This window comes from Denticeps clupeoides, chromosome 4, assembly GCF_900700375.1.
Source record: "Denticeps clupeoides chromosome 4, fDenClu1.1, whole genome shotgun sequence".
In the NCBI taxonomy this organism is placed as follows: Eukaryota; Metazoa; Chordata; class Actinopteri; order Clupeiformes; family Denticipitidae; genus Denticeps; species Denticeps clupeoides.
In genome coordinates, this window is record NC_041710.1 from 15,038,526 (window position 1) to 15,060,731 (window position 22,206).

The 22,206-nt window shown below is 41.7% G+C and overlaps 1 protein-coding gene across 1 annotated transcript in view; it reads right to left on the reverse strand.

Moving 5' to 3' along the window:
* Window positions 1-22,206, reverse strand: part of ece2a (endothelin converting enzyme 2a) — an 81,701-nt gene that overhangs the window by 30,038 nt on the left and 29,457 nt on the right. Inside the window, exon 3 of the mRNA XM_028975281.1 lies at window positions 12,321-12,604. Coding sequence (XP_028831114.1) covers window positions 12,321-12,604 — 284 coding nt within the window. The remainder of the gene's footprint in view (window positions 1-12,320; window positions 12,605-22,206) is intronic.

Consider the following 22,206-nt stretch of genomic DNA (forward strand, 5'->3'; position numbering starts at 1 on the left):
GCTGGCTGAAATGCTCGCTTTCACAATATCCTTTTGCACAGCAAAATGCAATGCATTGCATCATGCTTTGTACACACACTTTCTTTTATTCACCATATACACTGCTCAAAAAATATAGGGAACGCTTAAAAAACACAATGTAGCTCCAAGTCAAACACACTTCTGTAAAATCAAACTGTCCACTTAAGAAGCAACACTGATTGACAATTTCCCATGCTGTTGAGCAAATGGAATAGACAACAGGTGGAAATTACTGGCAATAAGCAAGACATCCCCAATAAAGAAGGGGTTCTGCAGGTGGTGACCACAGGCCACTCTCAGTTCCTATGCTTTCTGGCTGATGTTTTCCACACTAGTGGTAGCATGAGACTGACTCTACAACCCACACAAGTGGCTCAGGTGCTGCATCTCATCCAGGATTTCACATCAATGCGAGCTGTGGCAAGAAGGTTTGCTGTATCTGTCAGAGTACTGTCCAGAGCATGAAGACGCTACTAGGAGACATGCCAGTATATCAGGAGATGTGGAGGAGGCCATAGGAGGGAAACAACCCAGCAGCAGGACCGCTACCTCCGGGGTCACAGCCCTCCATGTGCTCGGCAGAGGCAGCCTGACTGCCATTAGGTACTAAGATGAGATCCTCAGACCATATGTTAGACCTTGTTACACCATATGCTGTTGGCCCTGGGTTCCTCCTAAAAGACAATGCTAGAATTTGCCACCTCATCAGGAGCGTGCCCAGTCATTGTAGGGAGGTCATACAGGCATGTGGAGGCCACACACAGTACTGGGTCTCAATTTGACTTGTTTTAAGAAAATTATATCAAAGTTGGATCAGCCTATAGAGCATTTATTTTGTTTGTTTGACTCCAAATCCAGATCTGGGTTGATTGGGGCAGTGATGGCCTAGCGGTTAAGAAAGCAGCCCTGTAATCATAAGGTTGTTGGTTGCTGAAGGTTGATTTCCATTGATACTTTTTTGTCAGAAGGGTAAGGGTGAGGCAGACAGTATTATGTTTGTTCCAATGATAAACACAATTTTTTTAATGCAATGAATTCAAAGTATTTAATGCCAGATGCCTGTATCTGAAATGAAATCCTGAAATTGCGCACAAAAAAATATATTGTGCACACAGATGCAAAGAGTTACTAAGGAAACAGAAACACCCACACAACTAATAAAATGGCAAAGCCTGAAAATACTCCCCCAATCAAATGTGTCTGCTAGTCTAGAGCTGGAAGATTCTGCACTTTTGCATTTTGTTACATATCCAACTGTCCTATTCCAAAAGCAAAAAAAAACCTGACAAATATCACAGGTGACAGTACAACCCTCATGGCATCATAACCTTTCCACAAAGGTCAACTGCAATGCATTTGAAAAAGGACAGGACAGAAGGGCTGATCAAAACCAAAGAGTAATATACAAAGATAAGTGACACATAAAGAAAAGAGAGGAAAAAGAAACGCAAGTGAAAGGTGGCAGTGAAACTGGTAGGATGGGGTAAACGTTAGACAAGCGAAGCCACTGGGACTCCAGGCTATGTGTCTCTAAGGGCAAGAGAGTGGGTGCCTGCAGCCTGGGCTGTGGGCGGAGCACAATATACATGCCGCATGTATCCAAGCAACAGCTTTAACAAAACCTTAGAGACACCCACATATACACTCAGCAGACAAACACACACAGATACACAGCCCACACACAAGAGGTAGGATGCATATGCTTGGACAAACATACACAGTACACAGAATTTACACATTTATGCTAGCACAGCCTACTCTAAACCCCCCACACACCCAATACAGAAACAATGGCACCTGAGTATCTCACGCATCTGCCTTTGTCTTTTCCTCTGGCTTCTTTGTCCTTATGGCCTCCATGAGCTGAAACTGCTACTCAACACTTTATTCTTGTACCCTCTTCACACTACTGTAGTAAATATTCATGTGGCTCATCTCACTAAATTCTGCAAAGTCATTCACTATCAATTTACACATAGCTTCCCTCTCTCACCCCCTCACTCACACACACACACACACATACACAACACATTTTAAGCAGTGCGAGAGGGGAAAGTGAATGCATTACTATTGGACTAGTACGGAAAGTATTCAGACCCCCTTAAAATGTTCACTCTTTGGTTTAATCATTTCATTTTTTCCCCTCATTTTCCTCATACACACAGCACCCCATATTGACAGAAAAAACAGAGTTGTTTATATTTTTGCAGATTTTTTAAACAAACAAAAACTGATATATCAGTATTCAAATATCAAAATTCAGTATTCAGACCCGTTAGATCTGATGCAGCCATGAGTCTTTTTGGAAAAGATGGAACAAGTTTGGGTATCCTTTTCCATTCCTCCCTGCAGATCCTCTCCAGTTCTGACAAGTTGAATGGTTGGACTGTTGGTGGACAGCCATTTTTAGGGGTCTCCAGAGATGCTCAATTGGGTTTAAGTCAGGGCTCTGGCTGGGCCATTCAAGAACAGTCACAGAGTTGTTGTGAAGCCACTCTTTCATTATTTTAGCTGTGTGCTTAGGGTCGTTGTCTTGTTGGAAGGTAAACCTTCCATGTGGGTTTTCAGGTGTCTTGCACTGAGGAGATGCATTTGTGGGCCACTTGCAGTGATGGTTGACTGTCTACAACTTTCTCCCATCTCCCGACTACACCTTTGGAGCTCAGCCACAGTGATCTTTGGGTTCTTCTTCACCTCTCTCACCAAGGCTCTTCTCCCCTGATAGCTCAGTTTGGCCGGACAGCCAGCTCTAGGAAGGGTTGTAGTTGTCCCAAATATCTTTCATTTAAGGATTATGGAGGCTACCGTGCTCTTAGGAACCTTAAGTGCAGCAGAATTTTTTTGTAACCTTGGCCAGATCTGTGCCTTGCCACAATACTGAGCTCTTCAGGTAGTTCCTTTGACCTCATGATTCTCAATTGCTTTGACATCCATTGTGGGCTGTTAGGTGTGTGGCTTTCCTAATAAAAGTCTAATCGGTATAATCAAACACAGCTGGACTCAGATGAAGTTGTAGAACCATTTTGCCTTCGGAAAGCCATATGCATTTTTCCTGTGCTATGTAGCTGTGTTCGATTGATGTTTCGCTTGTGTTCACCCATTGCTGTTTAACTTTGTCAAGATTTCGGCAGAAATCGCATGCAGCAGTTATTTGACGCAGCTGACTAAATGCTGCTGATGAACGTCCACTTTGATTTGCTCCAATGAACAGGAAAAAATGGGTCTGCACTCACCTGATGCCACAAAACACCAGAAAAACACCTGGTTCAGACATCCATGTGAACAAGGCCTTAATTGACCTGCTGATCAGATGATCAGGTCAACCAAATCTCATCATCTCCAGTGCAACCACAATGTAAACGCTTGAAGCTAACCTCCGCTTCACGGCCTCAGCATCTATTTTTGCACTAATCAAAATGCATCACCTGACCACACATTTACTGCGCAAGCCCGAGTTTGAGTAAAATGAGAGAAATTAAATGCTGAAGAGGCACAATGCACCCAGAAAACATTACATGCAGCGCTAATTGTACTGGCCAAGCGTGCCCTCTGCCCGCTGCCTTTCAGCAACAGGTAGCAGCAAACAGATCATCAGGCCGAGATAATAAAAACCAAGCCCTTAAAACTCCAGCACTTTTACCAACAAGTTACCTCTCTACTCGAACTGTGCCTCAAATAAAGAACTTTGTTAACCAGATAGTTAGTTAATTATTTACAAGTCAATATTGCCTATATGCACAACTATTTAAAAAGAAAAAGAGAACCTGTAAAAATGTGTTGTTAAATGTTAAAAACTTCTGTGCTGGTTCAACTAAGAAAAAAATTAGGCGCACCAATGCAAATGTTGTCATAATGTTTGACGCTAAATAGTTTGTTGTTGAGGGGCTCCGCAAAACCTGCTTCTCCCAAGGGCCTGAAAAGATGAGAGCCCCTCTACCTACTAGCCCCTCTACTCTAATTAAAACAACCACTTAAAAGGCTTTTCAATAGTTCAAGTTTGAGTGAGCTTAACTGTCTTGTCAGCTACATACATGTTAGACAGTACGTTTCTCTGGAACCAGGTGCTACATGTAACATTTACACAAAGCTACATACTGTAACATTGACATCAACAAACCAGGCTACATAAAGTGCAGACATGGGACACAGGAAGTGCTAGATCACATTTAAGTAAAGGGTGGTAGTAGCCTAGTGGTTAAGACGCTCGCCTGTGTACCAGAAGACCCGGGTTCAAATCCCACTTACTACCATTGTGTCCCTGAGCAAGACACTTAACCTTAAGTTGCTCCAGGGAGACTGTCCCTGTAACTACTGATTGTAAGTCGCTCTGGATAAGGGCGTCTGATAAATGCCGTAAATGTAAATGTAAAACAAAACAGCGCTAAACCAGTGAAATGAATAATGAAGGTGCTAAGTAAAAAATGCAAATACTGCTTTTGGCAGTACGTTCTGAACATAAGAGGTACAGTGTGTGTGTTTGTGTGTGTGTGTGTGTGTGTGTGTCAATTGAAAGAGGAAAGTCCCTGAGTGTTCAGGTGTCTGGTGGCCTGTGGTAGGACGCTATTGTACAGTCTGGCAGTGCAGACTTTTTTCTGGATGGTAAGAGGGTGAAGAGTGCATGATGGGTGTGTAGAGTCCTTCACAATGCTGATGGTTTTCTGGATGCAGCATGTTTGGTATATGTCCCTTATTGAGGTATAAGGGACATATACCAAACATGCTGCATCCAGAAGCCAGTCACTGATTATCTTCTCAGCTGTGCTGACTATCTGCTGTCAGATCTTTGTGTCCAATGTGGTGCAGTTCCCAAACTAGACAGTGATGCAACTGGTCAGAACTTTCAACAGTGTGACGAATGAAGAAGAGACAGACGAGAGAGTGTGTGTAAGTGGAGATGAAAAAATCCAATCCAGAGCAGTGTGGAGAGGGCGAGTGAATCACCACCAATTTTTTTATACTAGAACAGTCCGGAGCCGCAACAACCACGGTTGTGTGGCGTCTCGTAACAGAACCCAATTTGTGTGTTTCCATCCGGAGGTGGAGATCCTGGGTCGAGAGCCAGACCAGGTCGCCCACATGGAAAAGTAGTCAGCAGGGATGAATTTGGTTGTACCTGGTGGGCAAAGTTGGCTGGCTGGTAGCCAAAACAGTCCTCAAAGGAGGTCTGCAGGTCCACAACATGAAAGTGAAAGTAAAGTGATCAAGATTATGCAAAGAATATTGGCAGTGTTGGCCCTTTTTTTTCAAGACCTCTGTGATTCGTTTTGGCATGCTGTCAATCAACTTCTGAGCCAAATGCTGACTGATGGCAACCCATTCCTTCATAATCAGTGCTTGGAGTTTCTCAGAATTTGTGGTGTTTTGTTTTTCCACCCGCCTCTTGAGGATTTAGCACAATTTCTCAATTGGATTAAAGTCAGGGGAGTTTCCTGGCCACAGTGCTCAATCATGCTGGAAAAGGCATTGTTCTTCACCAAACTGTTCTTGGATGGTGGGGAGAAAATGCTGTCAGAGTATGTTTTAGTAGCATTCTTAATTCATGGCTGTGTTCAAAATTGTGAGTGAGCCCACTCCCTTGGATGAGAAGCAGCCCCACACATGCTTTACTGTTGGCACGAGACAGGACTTAAGGTAGTGCTCACCTTTTCTTCTCCAAATAAAATTTTTTCCAGATGCCCCAAGCAATCAGAAGGGGGCTTCATCAGAGCAAATTAATTTACCCCAGTAATCAGCAGTCCAATCCCTGTCGTTTTTGCAGATTATCAATCTGTTCTTGATGTTATTCGTGGAGAGAAGTGGCCATCCTCCAAAGGTTTTCACCTGACTGTGCATGCAGATGCACTCACACCTGCCTGTTGCCATTCCTGAGCAAGCTCTGCACTGGTGGCACCCCAATTCCGCAGCTGAATCATCATTAGGAGACAGTCCTGGCGCTTGCTGGACTTTCTTGGGCCTCCTGAAGCCTTGTTCACAACACTTGAACCTCTCTCCATGACTGCCTGGTACAGACAACATTCTGGAGAATATGCAAATTGGCATAATAAAAACGGAAGCAGCAAACTTTGTGAAAACCAGTATTTATGTCATTTTTTCCAAAACTTTATGCCATGACCTCAGTCCTGTAGTTTGAGATGGCCTGGAGAATCTGCAACATGTGCAATGAGTCTTTGCTGTCCTGGATCTGGTCGCAGATTTTCAGCTTTTTTTTTTTTTGCTGCTCTAATGGCTCGAGACTGTTCTTGACATTTCATAACCATTCATAACCATTTCCTATCCATACATACTTTTCACCTTTTCATTGTATAATTTAAGTGTATAATTACAATTTAGTGTCTGCAGTCTGTTAATAATTGCATTAGGAGGTTGTTTAAAAAAATGGCTGGATCTGCACTGATTACCTGAGCATGTTTCTGAGCAGTTCATCACGGTCCATGGCTGAGTGCTTCAACTGAGTTACAGGCTTTTAGAGGACAGGAGCCGTGTCATGTGATCAGGTGTTACATAACAACCCTCCAAATTTGCCGTGATTACAGACAAACAACCAGGTGGCAGGGACACAAAAAACACACAGACACCAACCACACACATTCTGACCCCATGCTGAGTGACCAGAATGGAATGTGAAGTGTGGGGCGGTGCGTCCTAAAAAAAGAGAGAAAAAAAGTTTTTGTTCCTTTTCCCTAAGGAAACCTCTAATAACCAAAAACCACAGATATCCCTCACTCTCTCTTTCAATCTTTTGCTTCTGCAAGGGAGTTAGGGGGAAAGCAGCAACAAGCAATAAAAGAAGACTAAAAGACGGTAGGGATGATTCTGAAAGACAGTTTCTCCATCTCTCCACTGGTCGAGTCATAGTAACAATGTGATGGTTACATAAGCGGAGCCTGCAGCCTGGTAATTAAGCAACACAGGCATGGGTTTAAGTATTAGACAAATTAAAGCGATAGTTGGGAGACAATGAAGAAGTGAGCAGAATTTCTAATACAATTCCAATTTAAAAAGGCAGGGCTGGGGGACACACTGCTCCATATGCGGCTCATACACTCCTTTGCTACTGCCCTTACACACAGTACTAATACTCTTTTAAAAGAGCATGTGTTCAAGGTCTTACACCAGCTGAATTTCTCTAAAACCAGACATGCACAAACAGATCTAAGTCTTTTATGTGATATGTGAAAGCCCCCAGGAACCATCTACCATACCCTCTTTGGATAAAAACGTCTGGCAAGTAAATTAAAGTAAAATAAAGCAATTGTTGTTGGTTGTAGCTAAGCCTAAATTAAGCTTGCATCATATTATGTCATAAAATATTCTTTGTTACAAAAAAATAGTTATAATTAAAGTGATTAAAAAAACGGTTGTGTCTATTACACTGAAATAGTTGTTTGTATGCACAGATAATTCCCTTTATAACGCTGCCCACTGGTCTTCAAAAGGTTGTGCATTCTGAGATGCGAACCAGTCGGTCACGCATCATCCCAAACTGAGTGTGACTGCGGTCATCAATAAATAACAATAACAGCACAGCCATAAATACCCATTAAAGAGGCCCGTAGGGCCGGCTGCCGCGGGAGTGATAAGTGGGTGCGAGAGGGTGCTGCCGGGAGTCTCTCTGCGATGAGGCTGTTTGTAATGTCATTACACCGCACGCTCGGTGGCTGCCAGGGGAGTGGGAGATGAATGACAGCATCCCCTCTTGTCACACTGTAAACAGAGCTAAAGGTAACCCAACAAGCAGGGGAGTGAGGTGTGTGTACTGTGTAGCCATGGCAACAGGTATAGCAAAAGTCACATAGCAAAAGTCACACCTCACAGTGTCACCGTGCTGTGTGTGCTTTCAGTTATAGTACCAAATCTGTTATATGTATATCTGCGAAGGTGTGTGTGTGTGTGTGTGTGTGTGTGTGTGTTTGCATGTGTACAGTTTGTCAGTAAAGGGGTAGGAACTTCCAATAAGACTCCCACAGCAACAGATGCTCCAAAATATTCCTGATTTCTTTGTGTGGATGTGTTTTCAACCCAGGTACCCCAGACAATAACTCATGATGGGGACATGAAGACTCTGCACATTGATTTGAGATCTGTCTTCTTCAGCACCAGATCTGGAATCTCACACAGGTTACAGTGGGCCATGGACCTTTAAAAAAAAAAAAAAAACTCATCATAGCTATTTCCTCTACACTTCCTGCTTCTGAGACTGAGGAGACTCCTGATGAAAGTGCTCTCTGATCACACATTTCACTTGTTCTCTTTCCATCTAAATAGAAGAGAAGAAAGAAAGTGAAGTGATTGTCACATGTGATACACAGCAGCACAGCACACAGTGCACACAGTGAAATTTGTCCTCTGCATTTAACCCATCACCCTGAGTGAGCAGTGGGCAGCCATGACAGGTGCCTGGGGAGCAGTGTGCTTTGCTCAGTGGCCCCTCAGTGGCACCTTGGCGGATCGGGATTCGAACCGGCAACCTCAGGGTGATAGGGTGGTAGTAGCCTAGTGGGTAACACACTCGCCTATGAACCAGAAGACCCGGGTTCAAATCCCACTTACTACCATTGTGTCCCTGAGCAAGACACTTAACCTTAAGTTGCTCCAGGGAGACTGTCCCTGTAAATACTGATTGTAAGTCGCTCTGGATAAGGGCGTTTGATAAATGCCATAAATGTAAATGTAAATGTAAACCTCCTGATTACGGGGCCGCTTCCTTAACCACTAGGCCACCACTGCACCTTCACTTCACAGAGCAGCTGCAATCATCTCTCTCACTGCCTTATTGATGTTAACAGGAGATAGTAACCATCAGACTCAGACTTTCTTTAAATTTTATGTGTTATGCCTGTTGTGCTAACGCTGAGTGCAGATGCTGCAAATTTAACAACCACCAATGTAGTAATTTTTGAATATGTGTAAAATACACCGACATCAGGTCACTTCTACCCAGACTAAAAAGAAGTGAGCAGTGAGCAGAGTTCAGATTTACAGTTCTTACTATATGTCCTATATTGAGGCATATTAGATGGAAATGATGGAAACTTTAATAAGATTATGCCCCAAACTGACCTTCCTGGACCTTCAAATTACTTTTTTCCCTCAGAATTCTACATAAAACACCCCATAATGACAACATGAAAAAGTTTACTTGAGGATTTGGCATATTCATTAAAAATAAAAAAAACATCACATGTATTCACAGCCTTTGCAAACTTTTACACCCTCAAGTCTTTTTGAATAGGATGCCACAAGCTTGACCTATCCTTGGCCAGTTTGGCCCATTCCTCTTTGCAGCACCTCAGACTGATGGGAAGCGTCAGTGCACAGCCATTTTAAAATCTCCCCAGAGATGTTCAATCAGATTCAAGTCTGAGCCCTGACATTCACAGAGTTGTCCTGAAGCCACTCCTTTGATATTTTGGCTGTGTGCTTTTTTGGTCGTTGTCCTGCTGAAAGATGAACAGTCACCCCAGTCTGAGTTTAAGAGCACTCTGGAGCAGGTTTTCATCCAGGATGTCTCTGTACATTGCTGCAGTCATCCTGCAGCTGAAAAGCATCCCCACAGCATGATGTTGCCACCACCCATTGGCACATTCAAAGCAGCAGAAAGTTTTCTGTAACCTTCCCCAGATTTGTGCCTCAAGATAATGCTGTCTTGGAGGTCTACAGACAATTCCTTTGGCTTCTTGCTTGGTTTGTGCTCTGACATAAACTGTCATAAACTCTGATTATTTTATATACTTATTATATACTTGTGCTTTCTTAGTTTTAAAAAAAAAAAAATTCCCACTTTGTCATTATGTGATATTGTGTGTAAAGAGTTCTGATAAAAAATGATTTTTTTTCTACAGGAAGAACAAAAAGCAGAGTTTGTTAATAAGGAATTGTTGAACAATTTTATTGAATTTGGCCAACTGTGCTTAAAATATTTTTGTGGTGTGGTCTGAAAATAGTTTAAAGTAAAAGAGCATAGTTTAAGTTTGCACATTATAATGCCTAAAAGTTAAGTAAAAATGTCTAGTGCTGTATTGGATTTATGATTAGTCCTTTTTTACATCAAGTAATTGAAAGTAACTAACTAACTGTTACTCATAGTCCATTTAAAATTAAGTAGTTTAATTAAGTATTTTTAGATGGGTACTTGAGTAGAATTTAAGCAGAGTAAAGATTTTACTTAATTACATTTTTCAGTACTCTTTCCACCTCTGTGATGGAGACACAGACTGCAGACACACACAAACACAATTGAACAGGCCAGTTTGTTGCCCTAAAGCCACTACATTATTCGTATTCGCAGGTGTTTATGAACTTGATCAGCATTGCGGACAAACCTAACAAACCTACTCACATACCAGAACACAACACAACAGTGTCCTTTTACAGTCTGCCATTACAACAGTTTTTCATTATCATGGCACATAATTGCTTTCACACAAAATTATTTTGAGACATTGTGTGTGTGTGTGTGTGTGTGTGTGTGTGTGTGTGTGTGCATACACAAACATTTTCCAAACCTGAACCCCCACCACACCCCCGCACACAAATCACTGAGGCAAAGCTGGAACAGTGTGTCCATTTCACTTCAATTCATAAGTGAAGCGTGATACTGTGTGTGTGTTTTTGTACATATACAAAAGGGTGTTGGGTGTCCCCACTTCTGTCTTTGTACTTGATATCATTTACTTGGGCCATGGATTTGACTGGGTGGTGAACATGAGAGGTGGGGTTGAGAACTGCCTCTGGCTGCAACAAGACAAGCTCAACTCCCACCCCTATTCAAAACCAATCTGTTTAATATCTTATGGCTGACATTATGTGGCACTGGAGTGCAATTAGAAACCAAGGCAATGATTTTGTTCACAATATCAACACAACATGGAGACTTAAGATCCTTTTTGCATAATTACCTCCAGTCATGTGCATGCTCCAAACTGTTGGCCTGTTCAAACATTTTCCATGGAATAAAGGAGTAAGCCAAATGTTAATGAGTATTCACGCCTAATAGGGTGAATTTGGGGAATAGAAGAGTGCCCTTTAAAACAGCTCCAGCAGAAAGGCATCTGTGGCTGGTGTGGTACAATAGAAGCTTTGGACATGTTTTCCAGAAGGTTGCAGTAAATTTGAGCCGAAAACAAAGATCTTTTTTTTTTTAATAAAATGTAATTAATGGTTATATTTTGTGTGTAAATGAACTGGAAGATTTTGTGTGTGGAATGAACTTCCCCTTGAGGTCAGAACAGCTCACTCACTGAGCACTTTCAAATGACTTTCCTCTTTAGAGAATATTTAGATTAACTTGTAACCTTCTTATTGTCTAACTTATGTATAGAAACTACAACAGAGTGAATGAAAATATTGTATTCATAGTTGGGGTCCTAATGAACCAGAACTGCCCATTTCATCGATGGTAACTTGAGAGCACGTTGTAAGTCGCTCTGGATAAGGGCGTCTGCCAAATGCCTTAAATGTAAATGCAAAATACTTCTCTATTGCATGATTAAGAATGGCATGTGACACTAATGCAATATTTTACAAAATATTAAAATCAGTTTAAAAATGTCTTCTATGTCATTTCTTCCTCAGTTGTAGCAAAGGAATCGTTTCCAGTTACTATCCTGACTGGAGCCAGAATTAGATTTCTCTGATGGTGTCATGCTCCAGTCTAGGATCAGTAGCAAAAGTAAAGAAAGGAGCAGCACACAGAGGAAGGTGATAGTTGGGGAGCCCATTCTGGCATGAAATGTGAGTAACCCAATGACCTCATAATTGAGATGGTCCCTTTGTTGTGCTTTGTTGTGCATACGCAACCAGAAACTCAAATGGGAGCTCTCTGGACAGTGACATATGAATGGACCTGAAAGTCACAGAGCAGATCTGGTGCTAAAAACTTCAATCTTTGACTACACATATTATGTTTTTATACAAAGCATAGTGCCTATATAGAAGCAATGGATTGTTTCTCCTACCCCGTTTGTGGATGCATAATGGACTGGGTCGCCTTTCTCTTCCTGTTCTATAATATTCTAAGCATTTAATTATCTTAAATACTCTGCTTAAAGTGAATACAGCTGGGCTGTATCAATCTTTGCTCAACATGTTCACAATGTCATTATGAAAAAAACACCTTTAGAACAATAAAATCCATACATTCCTTTATGGTGTGAATGTGTCTTGCTTCTCTCTGAACAGGCACCTCCTCTTTTGCAGGGTTGAGGTGATTAATCCTAATGAGGTCATCATGTGTATGTGACAAAAAGAATTGAATTTTGAATTTGAATTACTTGTGCAGCAAACATTCCATATCTTACCTCACTTAACACCTGCTGTAGAAAGTTGGTGGCTTCCATGGAAATGTGCCAGGGATCCTTTTCCTCCACCAGCATGGCATCCAGAGTGCCTTTCTCCAGCACTACATCGAATGAGGCATCTGGGAATGCCAAGTGCCTGGCGTCCATACAGTGCCATGTCATGCCATGGCAGTCAGCATGCCTTTGGCTCATGATTTCAATACACACAGAAGAATAGTCCATATTTGTTATGGAGGTGAAGCCTGCAGAGTACATGTCAAAGCTCAAAGCGCTGTTTCCACACCCTGAAAGAGAAAAAGAAGGTAGAGACATTGTTAACTCCTCCAAATCAGAATTAAAAAGCACATAGGTCTGGTGGCACTAATCATGTATAACCTCAAGTCTGGTGGTTGTAACACTACAACTAAAAATACATAAATCTGTTAAAGTAACATAAGATAATATATTTATTGCTCTTACTATTCACAAAGTATTAGCTTTTAAAATAAGTACAAACATAGATGCAGTTGTAAAATTGCATCATGATATATGATGGGAATATCTATGGCCAGTGTGTTTAAATTGTGGAATTGTAATTACAATAAAGTGTTCTTGTCAGTTAGTAAATTAAGTAAACATTAATTAATTTTTACTGTGCAAAACAGCTACATTATTGTCTTCAGCAAATTTCAATAACTTTTTCTACAACTACAACTGTAGTCATCTAAAAGCAGAATACAATAAAACAAATGACATCACAAACAATTTTTTTCAAATAAATATCTTTGGACTTTGGACTTTGGATATTAATTTTAAAGGATAAATGATCTTAAAAACAAAAAAGTAGTCTGACAGAATTGGCCAGGTTAAACCCAGTGCTTACTGTCTACCTTTAATGACAGTGATTAATGAGGGTCAAGCAGTCAAATAAGATAAGATAAGAAGAACTTTATTTATCCCGAGGGAACTTCTTTTGTCGAAAACATGCTCAATGCAGCAAGAGGAACAAGAGGAATAAATAATATATACAATAAAAGAACAGAAATAGTAGAATAGTGACAGAAATAGTAGAATAGTGACACAATCAATATTATCACTCCCCATTAGGGTTTTGTATGCACTGTATTCTCTATAATGCTTATTTGAGCATTCCTAAGAATCACAATGTTATCTATTTTGTGCTTTACCAAAATAACATCAGCAATGCCAGCTAACCCTGTCACTGAGAATCAAGGAGGCTTCATATTCCCTGTGCTTGCCTCCAGAAAAAAGAGCCTGACTACTTTTCACATTCAGACACAAAAAAAATTATACTTAAAAAGGATCATTTCAGCTATTGAAGATGCTACTGATAGCAAATCCATAGACATATGCAAGTGAAATGAAAGTGAAGTAATTGTCATTGTGAAACACTGCAGCACAGCACATGGTGCACACAATGAAATGTGTCCTCTACATTTAACCCATCACCTTAGTGGGCAGTGGGCAGCCATGAAAGGTGCCCAGGAAGCAGTGTGTGGGGATGGTGCTTTGCTCAGGGGCACCTTGGTAGTTCAGGATTTGCTTCAGCTTCCTTACATGCTAGGCCACAACTGTCATTTCATGATCCAAAAGATTTACAAACCAAGGAAACAATTCAAACCAATAACGGGACTTCCAGAATTGAACAGAATTCTAGACTTTAATGCTAGAATTAACGCTTTAATACCCTCGCTAACACCAAATAGGGGCTGTTGCACAGTGGGATCAAACATGTACCTGGAGGCACTGCTTCTGAATTTTCCATTTCAGTCTTCCTCACACAGCATTATACTATTAACAAGAACCTGAGCCTAATTACAGCAGGGTGGAAGGAGAATGTTCTAGCTGGGAGGCCTGAAGGAACAAAGGTACTGAAAGATCTGACTTACCAAGGGAAGAAAAATGAGAGAAAAACAGAAAAAAGACAGCGGGAGAGTCAACGCCTCATTTTAAACACTGTGAATAACACTTATTATCACCTACAACTTCAGACTAATTCAAATTTGCTGTTTACCGATGTCAGCAGGGCTAAGCTTCCATATCATCCAAAAATGTAAAGAACAGAAAAAGGAGATAGAGAGTAAGAGCATCGACTCAGATGGCTCTTGTCCATGAAACATACATTGTTTGCATGTTTAACTTTAAGTGTACATATCCACTAAGCTTTGTAAATGTTGCTTTGATAGTCTGTGATTAATGATATGGAAATCTAGCCTTCAAGCCTTAGCTTTCATATAAGCTTTATGTAACGTTCTGCCTGCCATCATCACCTACTTTTTCTCTCCTCTCTGCGTCTTTGTGGTAAGCTGCACCACAAAAATGGGATCCTCAATGTGTATTAATATAGCGAATGAAACCCGAAATTGCACTTTTAACTAAACATGATTGTCTTGTTATGTTTGAGAGACACATGTGAAAATGCAAGTGATTGTCATTGTGAAACACAGCACAACACACGATGCACACAATGAAATGTGTCCTCTTTTAACCCATCACCCTAAGTGAGCAGTGGGGAGCCATGACAGGGGCCTGGGGAGCAGTTTGTGAAGCACCTCAGTAGCACCTTGGTGGTTCGGGATTCGCACCAGCAACCTTCTGATTACGGGTCCATTTCCTTACATGCTAGGCCAACAACTGCCCCCACATGTCTGACCACGAAGGGGACAGTGACAGGTCAAAGGAAGGTGGCAGTTAATGAGGTCTCTGGTGTTTTGAAGCCTCTCCTGTACAAGTTCTACAATATAAGTATTATTAGACACTGACACATAGACTACATATTCAACTTCTTTAACAAGTGAAGGGAGCAGCATTAATTATCTTGTTTGAGTGGTACCTTCTAAGGGTGGAAATACTTGACAGCAAGAGAACTATTCTTGCATGTGATGTAATGGAAATGGGACAAATGGCTGTGGGTGCAATGTTTACCCAGGAAAGACAGGGTGGCAGGAGGATACACCTGCAGGAAGGTGCACGGTTCAGCTGAAAGACCTTCTGCCCTAGTATCCACGTAGAGATTACTTTGATATGTGCAGTTTCGAAAATAGTGCTGCAGTCCACACACCCCTTCATGACAATGGCATTCCCCGATGGCAGTGTCCGCTTCCAGTGTGTTGGCGGCATAGCGTTCAAAGCCCAGGATAAAAATGACATCACAATACTGCCAATGTTCTGATGCTTGACATTGCATCACAGACAACAATCCAGCAATAATGAAAAAAAGGTACAAAATATTTGAAGCAATCGAGTTATAATTTTACTGCTGTCTGCATTCAGTTTCTCCATTTATTCTATGATAATTAAAGAGTTTCATACACACACCCTACTCACCAAGGTGATAGGTTAAATGTAGAGGTGCTTCACAATGACAATCACTTTCACTGTCACTCATAACATATTGATAATATCGATTTTCTGCCCTGGATACAGGGACATTGTGTTTTTGGAGTGCTGATGGCAAGGCAGATGTTTTTGAAGGGCTCCCTCACTGCCCAGGGCCAGGAATCTGCCGACTGCACCACTCTGCGACCTAACATGCGCATGTGCCTGACATTGTTTCCAAAGGGCTTTCCCTGCTGACACGGAGATCTGTGTTTATCTCTGTGTTTGAGTGGGAGAGAGGTCTGGAGTGCAACGGATGGGGGCATTTCTAATTGCGTTCTGATGGGGGGGGGTCTGATAAATATGAGGCCTGTTTCTAAATGTGCTGGTGGTTTCTAAATGTGTTTGATGGGGTTCATGAATACAGGTTAATCAGTCACAGGAGAGGTCTGTGTGTGAGACTCTCCTGTGAGACTGGCTCACACCGGCTGGCTCTAGGTCGAGGAGACTCTGGGCTGTCACCTGACACTACATTCCCAAATTTTGTCAGGACTGTAATAGACACCCTTGACTGTTGTCAAGGACATGACTTGATTTGCCTTCAGTCTCCGTGACATCACTGTCCCACCGCCCTTACCTCTGACCTTTACGTGTAACCAGTGCACCTGCACGTTTCTGGATGTGGGCATGACAGGCATGAATACACATGGGGATCACTCCCTACACATGATGCGCAGGAGTCACGATCACTTGAGTTCATATTTCAAATGGGCTAGACTCCCTGTCCTTATTCCACCATGGGAATATGCATCCATTTTCAAATAAAAGGTTATGTAAAGAGCATTCGTGTCCTTTGACTTAAATTATTTATATAACTAAAAAGTCTTGTTTTGTGGAACACCCCCCCTGGAAAGGGAGTCAATCCATCAAAGACTGAACATGAACACACACACACACACACACACACACACACACACACACATAGAAACACACACAAACCATTTAGCATCACCAGTTCACATGAGGGAAGCAACCTGAGAACCTGGAAGAAAGCCACACGAACATAAGGAGAAGATGAAGCTCCACGCAGGGATCACCCATGCGTGAACTACAACCTCATCAAAAGACAATGAACAGAATAATCACGTTTACATTTTTCTCCTAAGGAAAATCTATGCTAAAATTAAAACCTAGATAAATTTAATGTGACCTACCCAATTAGTTGACTGGATAAGAATAGTTTAAAGAATGATGTGTATTTATGGTAATGGTTATTCTTATGTTAAACTTATTTTTAATCAATTACATGAACTTACCAGGTTTAACTGCAGAATTATTTGGCCGCCTAAGACTTTTGCAGAGCACTGCAAGTGGTGGTAAATAGACATGCTAAAGTTAGCAGAGCCATTAGGGTTCCTGTTGCCAAATTCCCTGGCTGGGTTAACTTTGGCCAACGGAAAAAGATGATTGCTCATCTTAGTGTGTCACAGGACACTGGGGAAACATTGGGGGTTGCATCATGTGCCAGCAGAATTACAATTATGAGACATGGGGGATACAAGAGACAGAACATATGACTATGCATATCACTATGGAAGAAGCCGACAGAGGCCGAGCCTAATGCACGTCCTGAAATCATCAACAGGGTCAGGGTCTGGCTGCCTTTTTTGGTTTGGGTGTAGGTGAAATACAATACAGTGAAAATTAACAAAGAGATCTAAGTAACTATATTTCAGTCTCCTCCAGCAGTTATTGTCCAGTCATTACAGGTCACTACAGCAAGTGTCACAGGCTCTTTATTGCCCCCTACTGACACACACCGACAAAGAAGCCATAAATCAAGCGCATTTCTCTTCCTTAACAAAGACGACAGCATCTCTCACAAAGCATCAGTATAATCAGTATATTTGATTGCATTCACTAACATCCTATAATCTGTTTTTAGCAACCATGTGAATGCAGCCACTGCTCATGATTTTGTAGGATTTTCAAGTTTTGCTAAAATTTGACTAAAAATGTAGAACACAGACATATGAATTTATTTACATAAGAATAGTGAATTCATTTCTGATAAAGCATATGCAGTCTCTGACAATAACAGCTTTTTCTCATTTGGTTGTGTTATATTGTGACAATGTACCTCTTAGTGAACATTCCCAAATAATGATTTACATTTGTGACTCTGTCTAAAAAGATAATAATAATGTGTAGGGGACATAAGATGTCTGGGGTAGGGTGTGGGGCATGTTCACTAATGTCTTTGAATCTGCATGTGAAAATGCACATGCATGGAGTGAAAAAAAGCTTGCCCCCTCTATAATTTCACACTTTCTTCAATGTGTCACATTTTAATGTTTCACATCACAAAAAAATTATCAAAAACAACACAAGTAAACACAAAATGTGTTTTTAACTGAAGAACTTTATTATTTAGGGAGAAAAATATCCAAACCTACATGGCCCTGTGTGGCAAATTGATTGTCCCTCTGTTAAAACATAACCTCAAAACTTAACTTAAAACATATAAAACTTAAAACTTATCTTAAAACTCAATATCTCTAGCCACACGCAGACCTGATTACTGCCACATCTGTTCTCAATGAAGAACACATTTAAATAAGACCTGTCTGAGACCTACCTTAAGATCCTCAAAAGCTAGACATAATGCCAAGATCCAAAGAAATTCAGGAACAAATAAGAAAGAAAGTAATGCTATCTGGAAAAGGCTATAAAGACCTTTCTAAAGCTCTTGGACTCCAGTGAACCAAAGTAAGGTCCACAAATGGCGAACCTTCCCAGGAGTAGCTGGCCGACCAAAATGCAACCCAAGCAACAACTCATCCAAGAGGTCACAAAAGACCCCACAACAACGTCGAAAGAACTTCAGGCCTCACTTGCTTCAGTTATGTTCAGTGTTCATGACTCCACCATAAGAAAGATACTGGGCCAAAATGGCCTACAAAATGGCTAAGATGAAAACATTTGAGCAAAAGAAAATTAAGGCTCCTCTCAATTTTGCTAGAAACCAAATCTTGATGATTTGGGAAAATACTCTGTGGACTAATGAGAGAAAGTTGAAATTGAAACAAACTTGGGTTCTGCAGTAGTACAATGATCCAAAACACACAAGCAAGAGCACCTCTGATTCCCTGAAGAAAAACTGAATGAAGAATTTGGATTATCCTATTCATCGTCCTGACCTGAATCCTATTGAGATGCTGTAGCATTACCTTTAAAATGCAGTTCATACTCGAAAAGCTGTTGTGGGGTCTAATAAATGCTGTAAATGTAAATGAGTATGTGGCTGACCTGCAACAATGAGTTGACGAATGCCAATCAATTACTGAGCGGCTGGCAGTGGCCATCTTGCCAATTTATAGGACTCACGTTACCTCATCTCCATGTTGCTCCAGGTCACATGGATGGAATCATGTGACAGTACCCTCCCTCCCGGAGTGGAGTCGTTACACTGCCGGTACTCAGTCACCAAGGAGGGGTCTAGGATGAACTCTCTTCGGGCCCATAGCCGGCCCAGTGCACCAGATACTGGGCACCCCGACCCCTGCGACGAGAATCCATGATTTGTTCAACTGTATAGGCGGGTCCCCCATGGACGATCCGTGGCGGCAGCGGATTCCGGAGCCGGTGGATGGAGGGATGAAGTGATGAAAGGTTTCAGTCTGCTGACATGGAACACTGGATGTGCACGAATATTGGGTGGCAGTTGAAGACTGTAGGTGAGGGGATTCAGCGGGCTGAGGCACGTACAGGCACCCTGGTGGGACATTGGATGGGCCAGGGTCTGACGTCTGGGCAGCCTGGACCTTAGTCTCCAGGGACCACAGGAGAGGGCCAAGGAGGCGGTGGGATGGAAGGAGTGGTTCAGGTTCAGAGAAAGAGGAGTCTGGATCGTGCTGTCGGGACAGCGCCTCGGCCTTCTGAATCCGGGAACCAGGATGGTGAGTTGAAATGTTAGAAAAAGATGGATTGAGTTGTTTGGTAGACTTGATGGTGATGAGTTTTTTGTGATCGGCCCAGACCAGAAAGGGGGCGTCACAGCTTTGTGTCGCCACTCCTCAAGCGCCCACGTGACTGCTAGCAGCTCACTGTACACCACCCCGTAATGCTGCTGCATCGGAGTGAACTTCCGTGAGAAGAATCAGCACGGGTGCAGTTTCAGGTCTAGGCCGCGTTGTGAGAGGACAGTGCAAGCACCCACCTCTGACGCGTCCACTTCCACAACAAAAGGAAGTGAAGGGTTCGGATGTTGGAGGACAGGGGCGGTGGTGAAATGACGGCACAGGGACTTGAAGGCATGGATGGTATCTGTTGTCATGTGAACAGGGTGTGTTGAAGTTTTGGTAAGAGCAGTGAGTGGGGCTGCGACTTGGCCATCTTGCCAATTTATAGGAGTCACGTTACCTCATCTCCGTGCTGCTCCCGGTCACATGGATGGAATCATGTGACAGTATTTATCTCTGTAATCCAGAAAACTGGTAAGGGTTAACAAACATACCCAATGATCTATGTTTTTATAATGCTGGGAGTGCTGAAGGACAGAAGCACAGACAATCACTGACTCATTAATGTGATATTTCTTACTACATGCCTGTGTGGTACTGGCAACAAAAAGTCAACTGACTTGTGAGACTATGAGACATTGCATTGTGTCTGGAAATTTGTTGACCATACGTCATTAAGTAGTGTATCTCTTTACTAAATTGGTGAAGAGACTAATCATAAATAAGAAAATAAATATATAAGTCCAATTACAAGATATTAACTGCTGACCTCCCCATGTTTGTGTCAATGTGGCCAGCATAGGGTGGCTCATTAAACTAATGATGGAGACATTTGTCCCTGTTTATCTGGACATGATATAATGGAATGAATATACTGAAACATAACACTACAGAAAATAATGAAATAGATAAAAATAACTTACATTCTAACAATGAAAGTCACTGTCCTAACAGGGAGGAGCCCTGTAGTAAATATGTCTGACCAGAGCATTAACTGCATTCCAAAATAGAAACAGGCCATGTTGTCATGTCCTACTATCAACTTACCATTAAAACATATCCCAATACCACACAACCAATGGAACTTTAATTGTACGCTGCTACAGTGGTTCTTTAAAGTGCAAGCTTTCACAACTAATCAAAAAGTCAGGAAGGAGGAAGAACAGGATAAGGATTAAAGCAAGAGAAAACAATGTGCACAAATAACACACACACACACACACACACACACACACACACACACACACAGTCGATTAAGATTATGTAATTTACCACCTTATAACAATGTAATATTTCTGATTGCAGAAGAGGTCTAAAACACAGCAGATTAAACCAAACAGGGCTTATAAATAAAGTATGTCCTAACCAACTAAGCAGTCTGGACAGATGAAATGGAGTTAGATCTGTTCCATGGACTAAAACTGTACATGGACTATGAATATCCCCTGATTTTTTTTGCTTTTATACCAATCTTTGTGCTCCAGTAATTCTGTTTCTCAATTCTCTTTTTTCCGAAATTCAGTGCAGAATTGGTGCAGAATTACAGCCACTTTGAGACGTCCTTTTCTGTAAGGACGTGCTGTTTAAATGATAATGAGAAGAGGCAGGATGAGGAGGACAGCAGCCTATAGATGTTGCAAGGTCATTCGCGTAAAATGACTTCATGAACACCATTCACCACCAGTGCTGTTCTTGTTAACAGGAATATGTTGTGGGAGGGTGTATGGTATGGGATTGTTGTCTGTTCTGTCATTCATGTGAAAATTATAAATAAACACATAAAAAAGAACAAACAAAAAAAACTGGTTGTTGAGGTGTTCCATATAACGGAAGTGTTCTGCTATGTCATTCAAACTTTTATCACTTGAGCACAAAGAGGACAAGGATGCAAGTTGGTTTTGGCATGTTTCCATGACAGTGCAGGTTGCACGCTGACATGTCTGTTCGCTTCCCCAAGAAGGAAAAGTTGGACTGTCTGCTATGTGCTGTGTATATGGGTGGGTCTGTACGTCAATGTCAAGTCTCCCTGGCTGTTTCTGATGACCCGCTGCATGGAAGGGTGGGACGGGATGGGGGTGGCTGTCAAAGCTATTCTCCACTCTTGTCATTCTAAAGACAACGCTCATCTGCTGTGCAGCATGACTAAGATTTTGTGACTGAGTGAAGCTTCGTCCCTACTGTGACGAGGCAGTATTCATAACAATTGTCAGCTCCCATCAACAAACTGGGAGACAGAGCAGACTCACAGATTCATACTTCTGGATAGCATATTGATTATGCTCTATCTGAATATATTGTGAGTTGTTTAGTAAGACACAAGTATATAACAGTAACAGCAGTTTAAAAATGAGATTATTTTGGTAGTTCTGTGTTCAGATTGTGGTCTGAAGAAAAAAACAATCAGCTACTGTATCTGTCAACGCCGGTTGCACAACTTTATGACACTGGAGGGGGTTGAAGGTGTACAGAACGAGGAGGCTCGTTCAACCATCACAATGGGCTCCTCGCCATGTGAACCTTATTTATAAAAACATAGTAGGTTGATT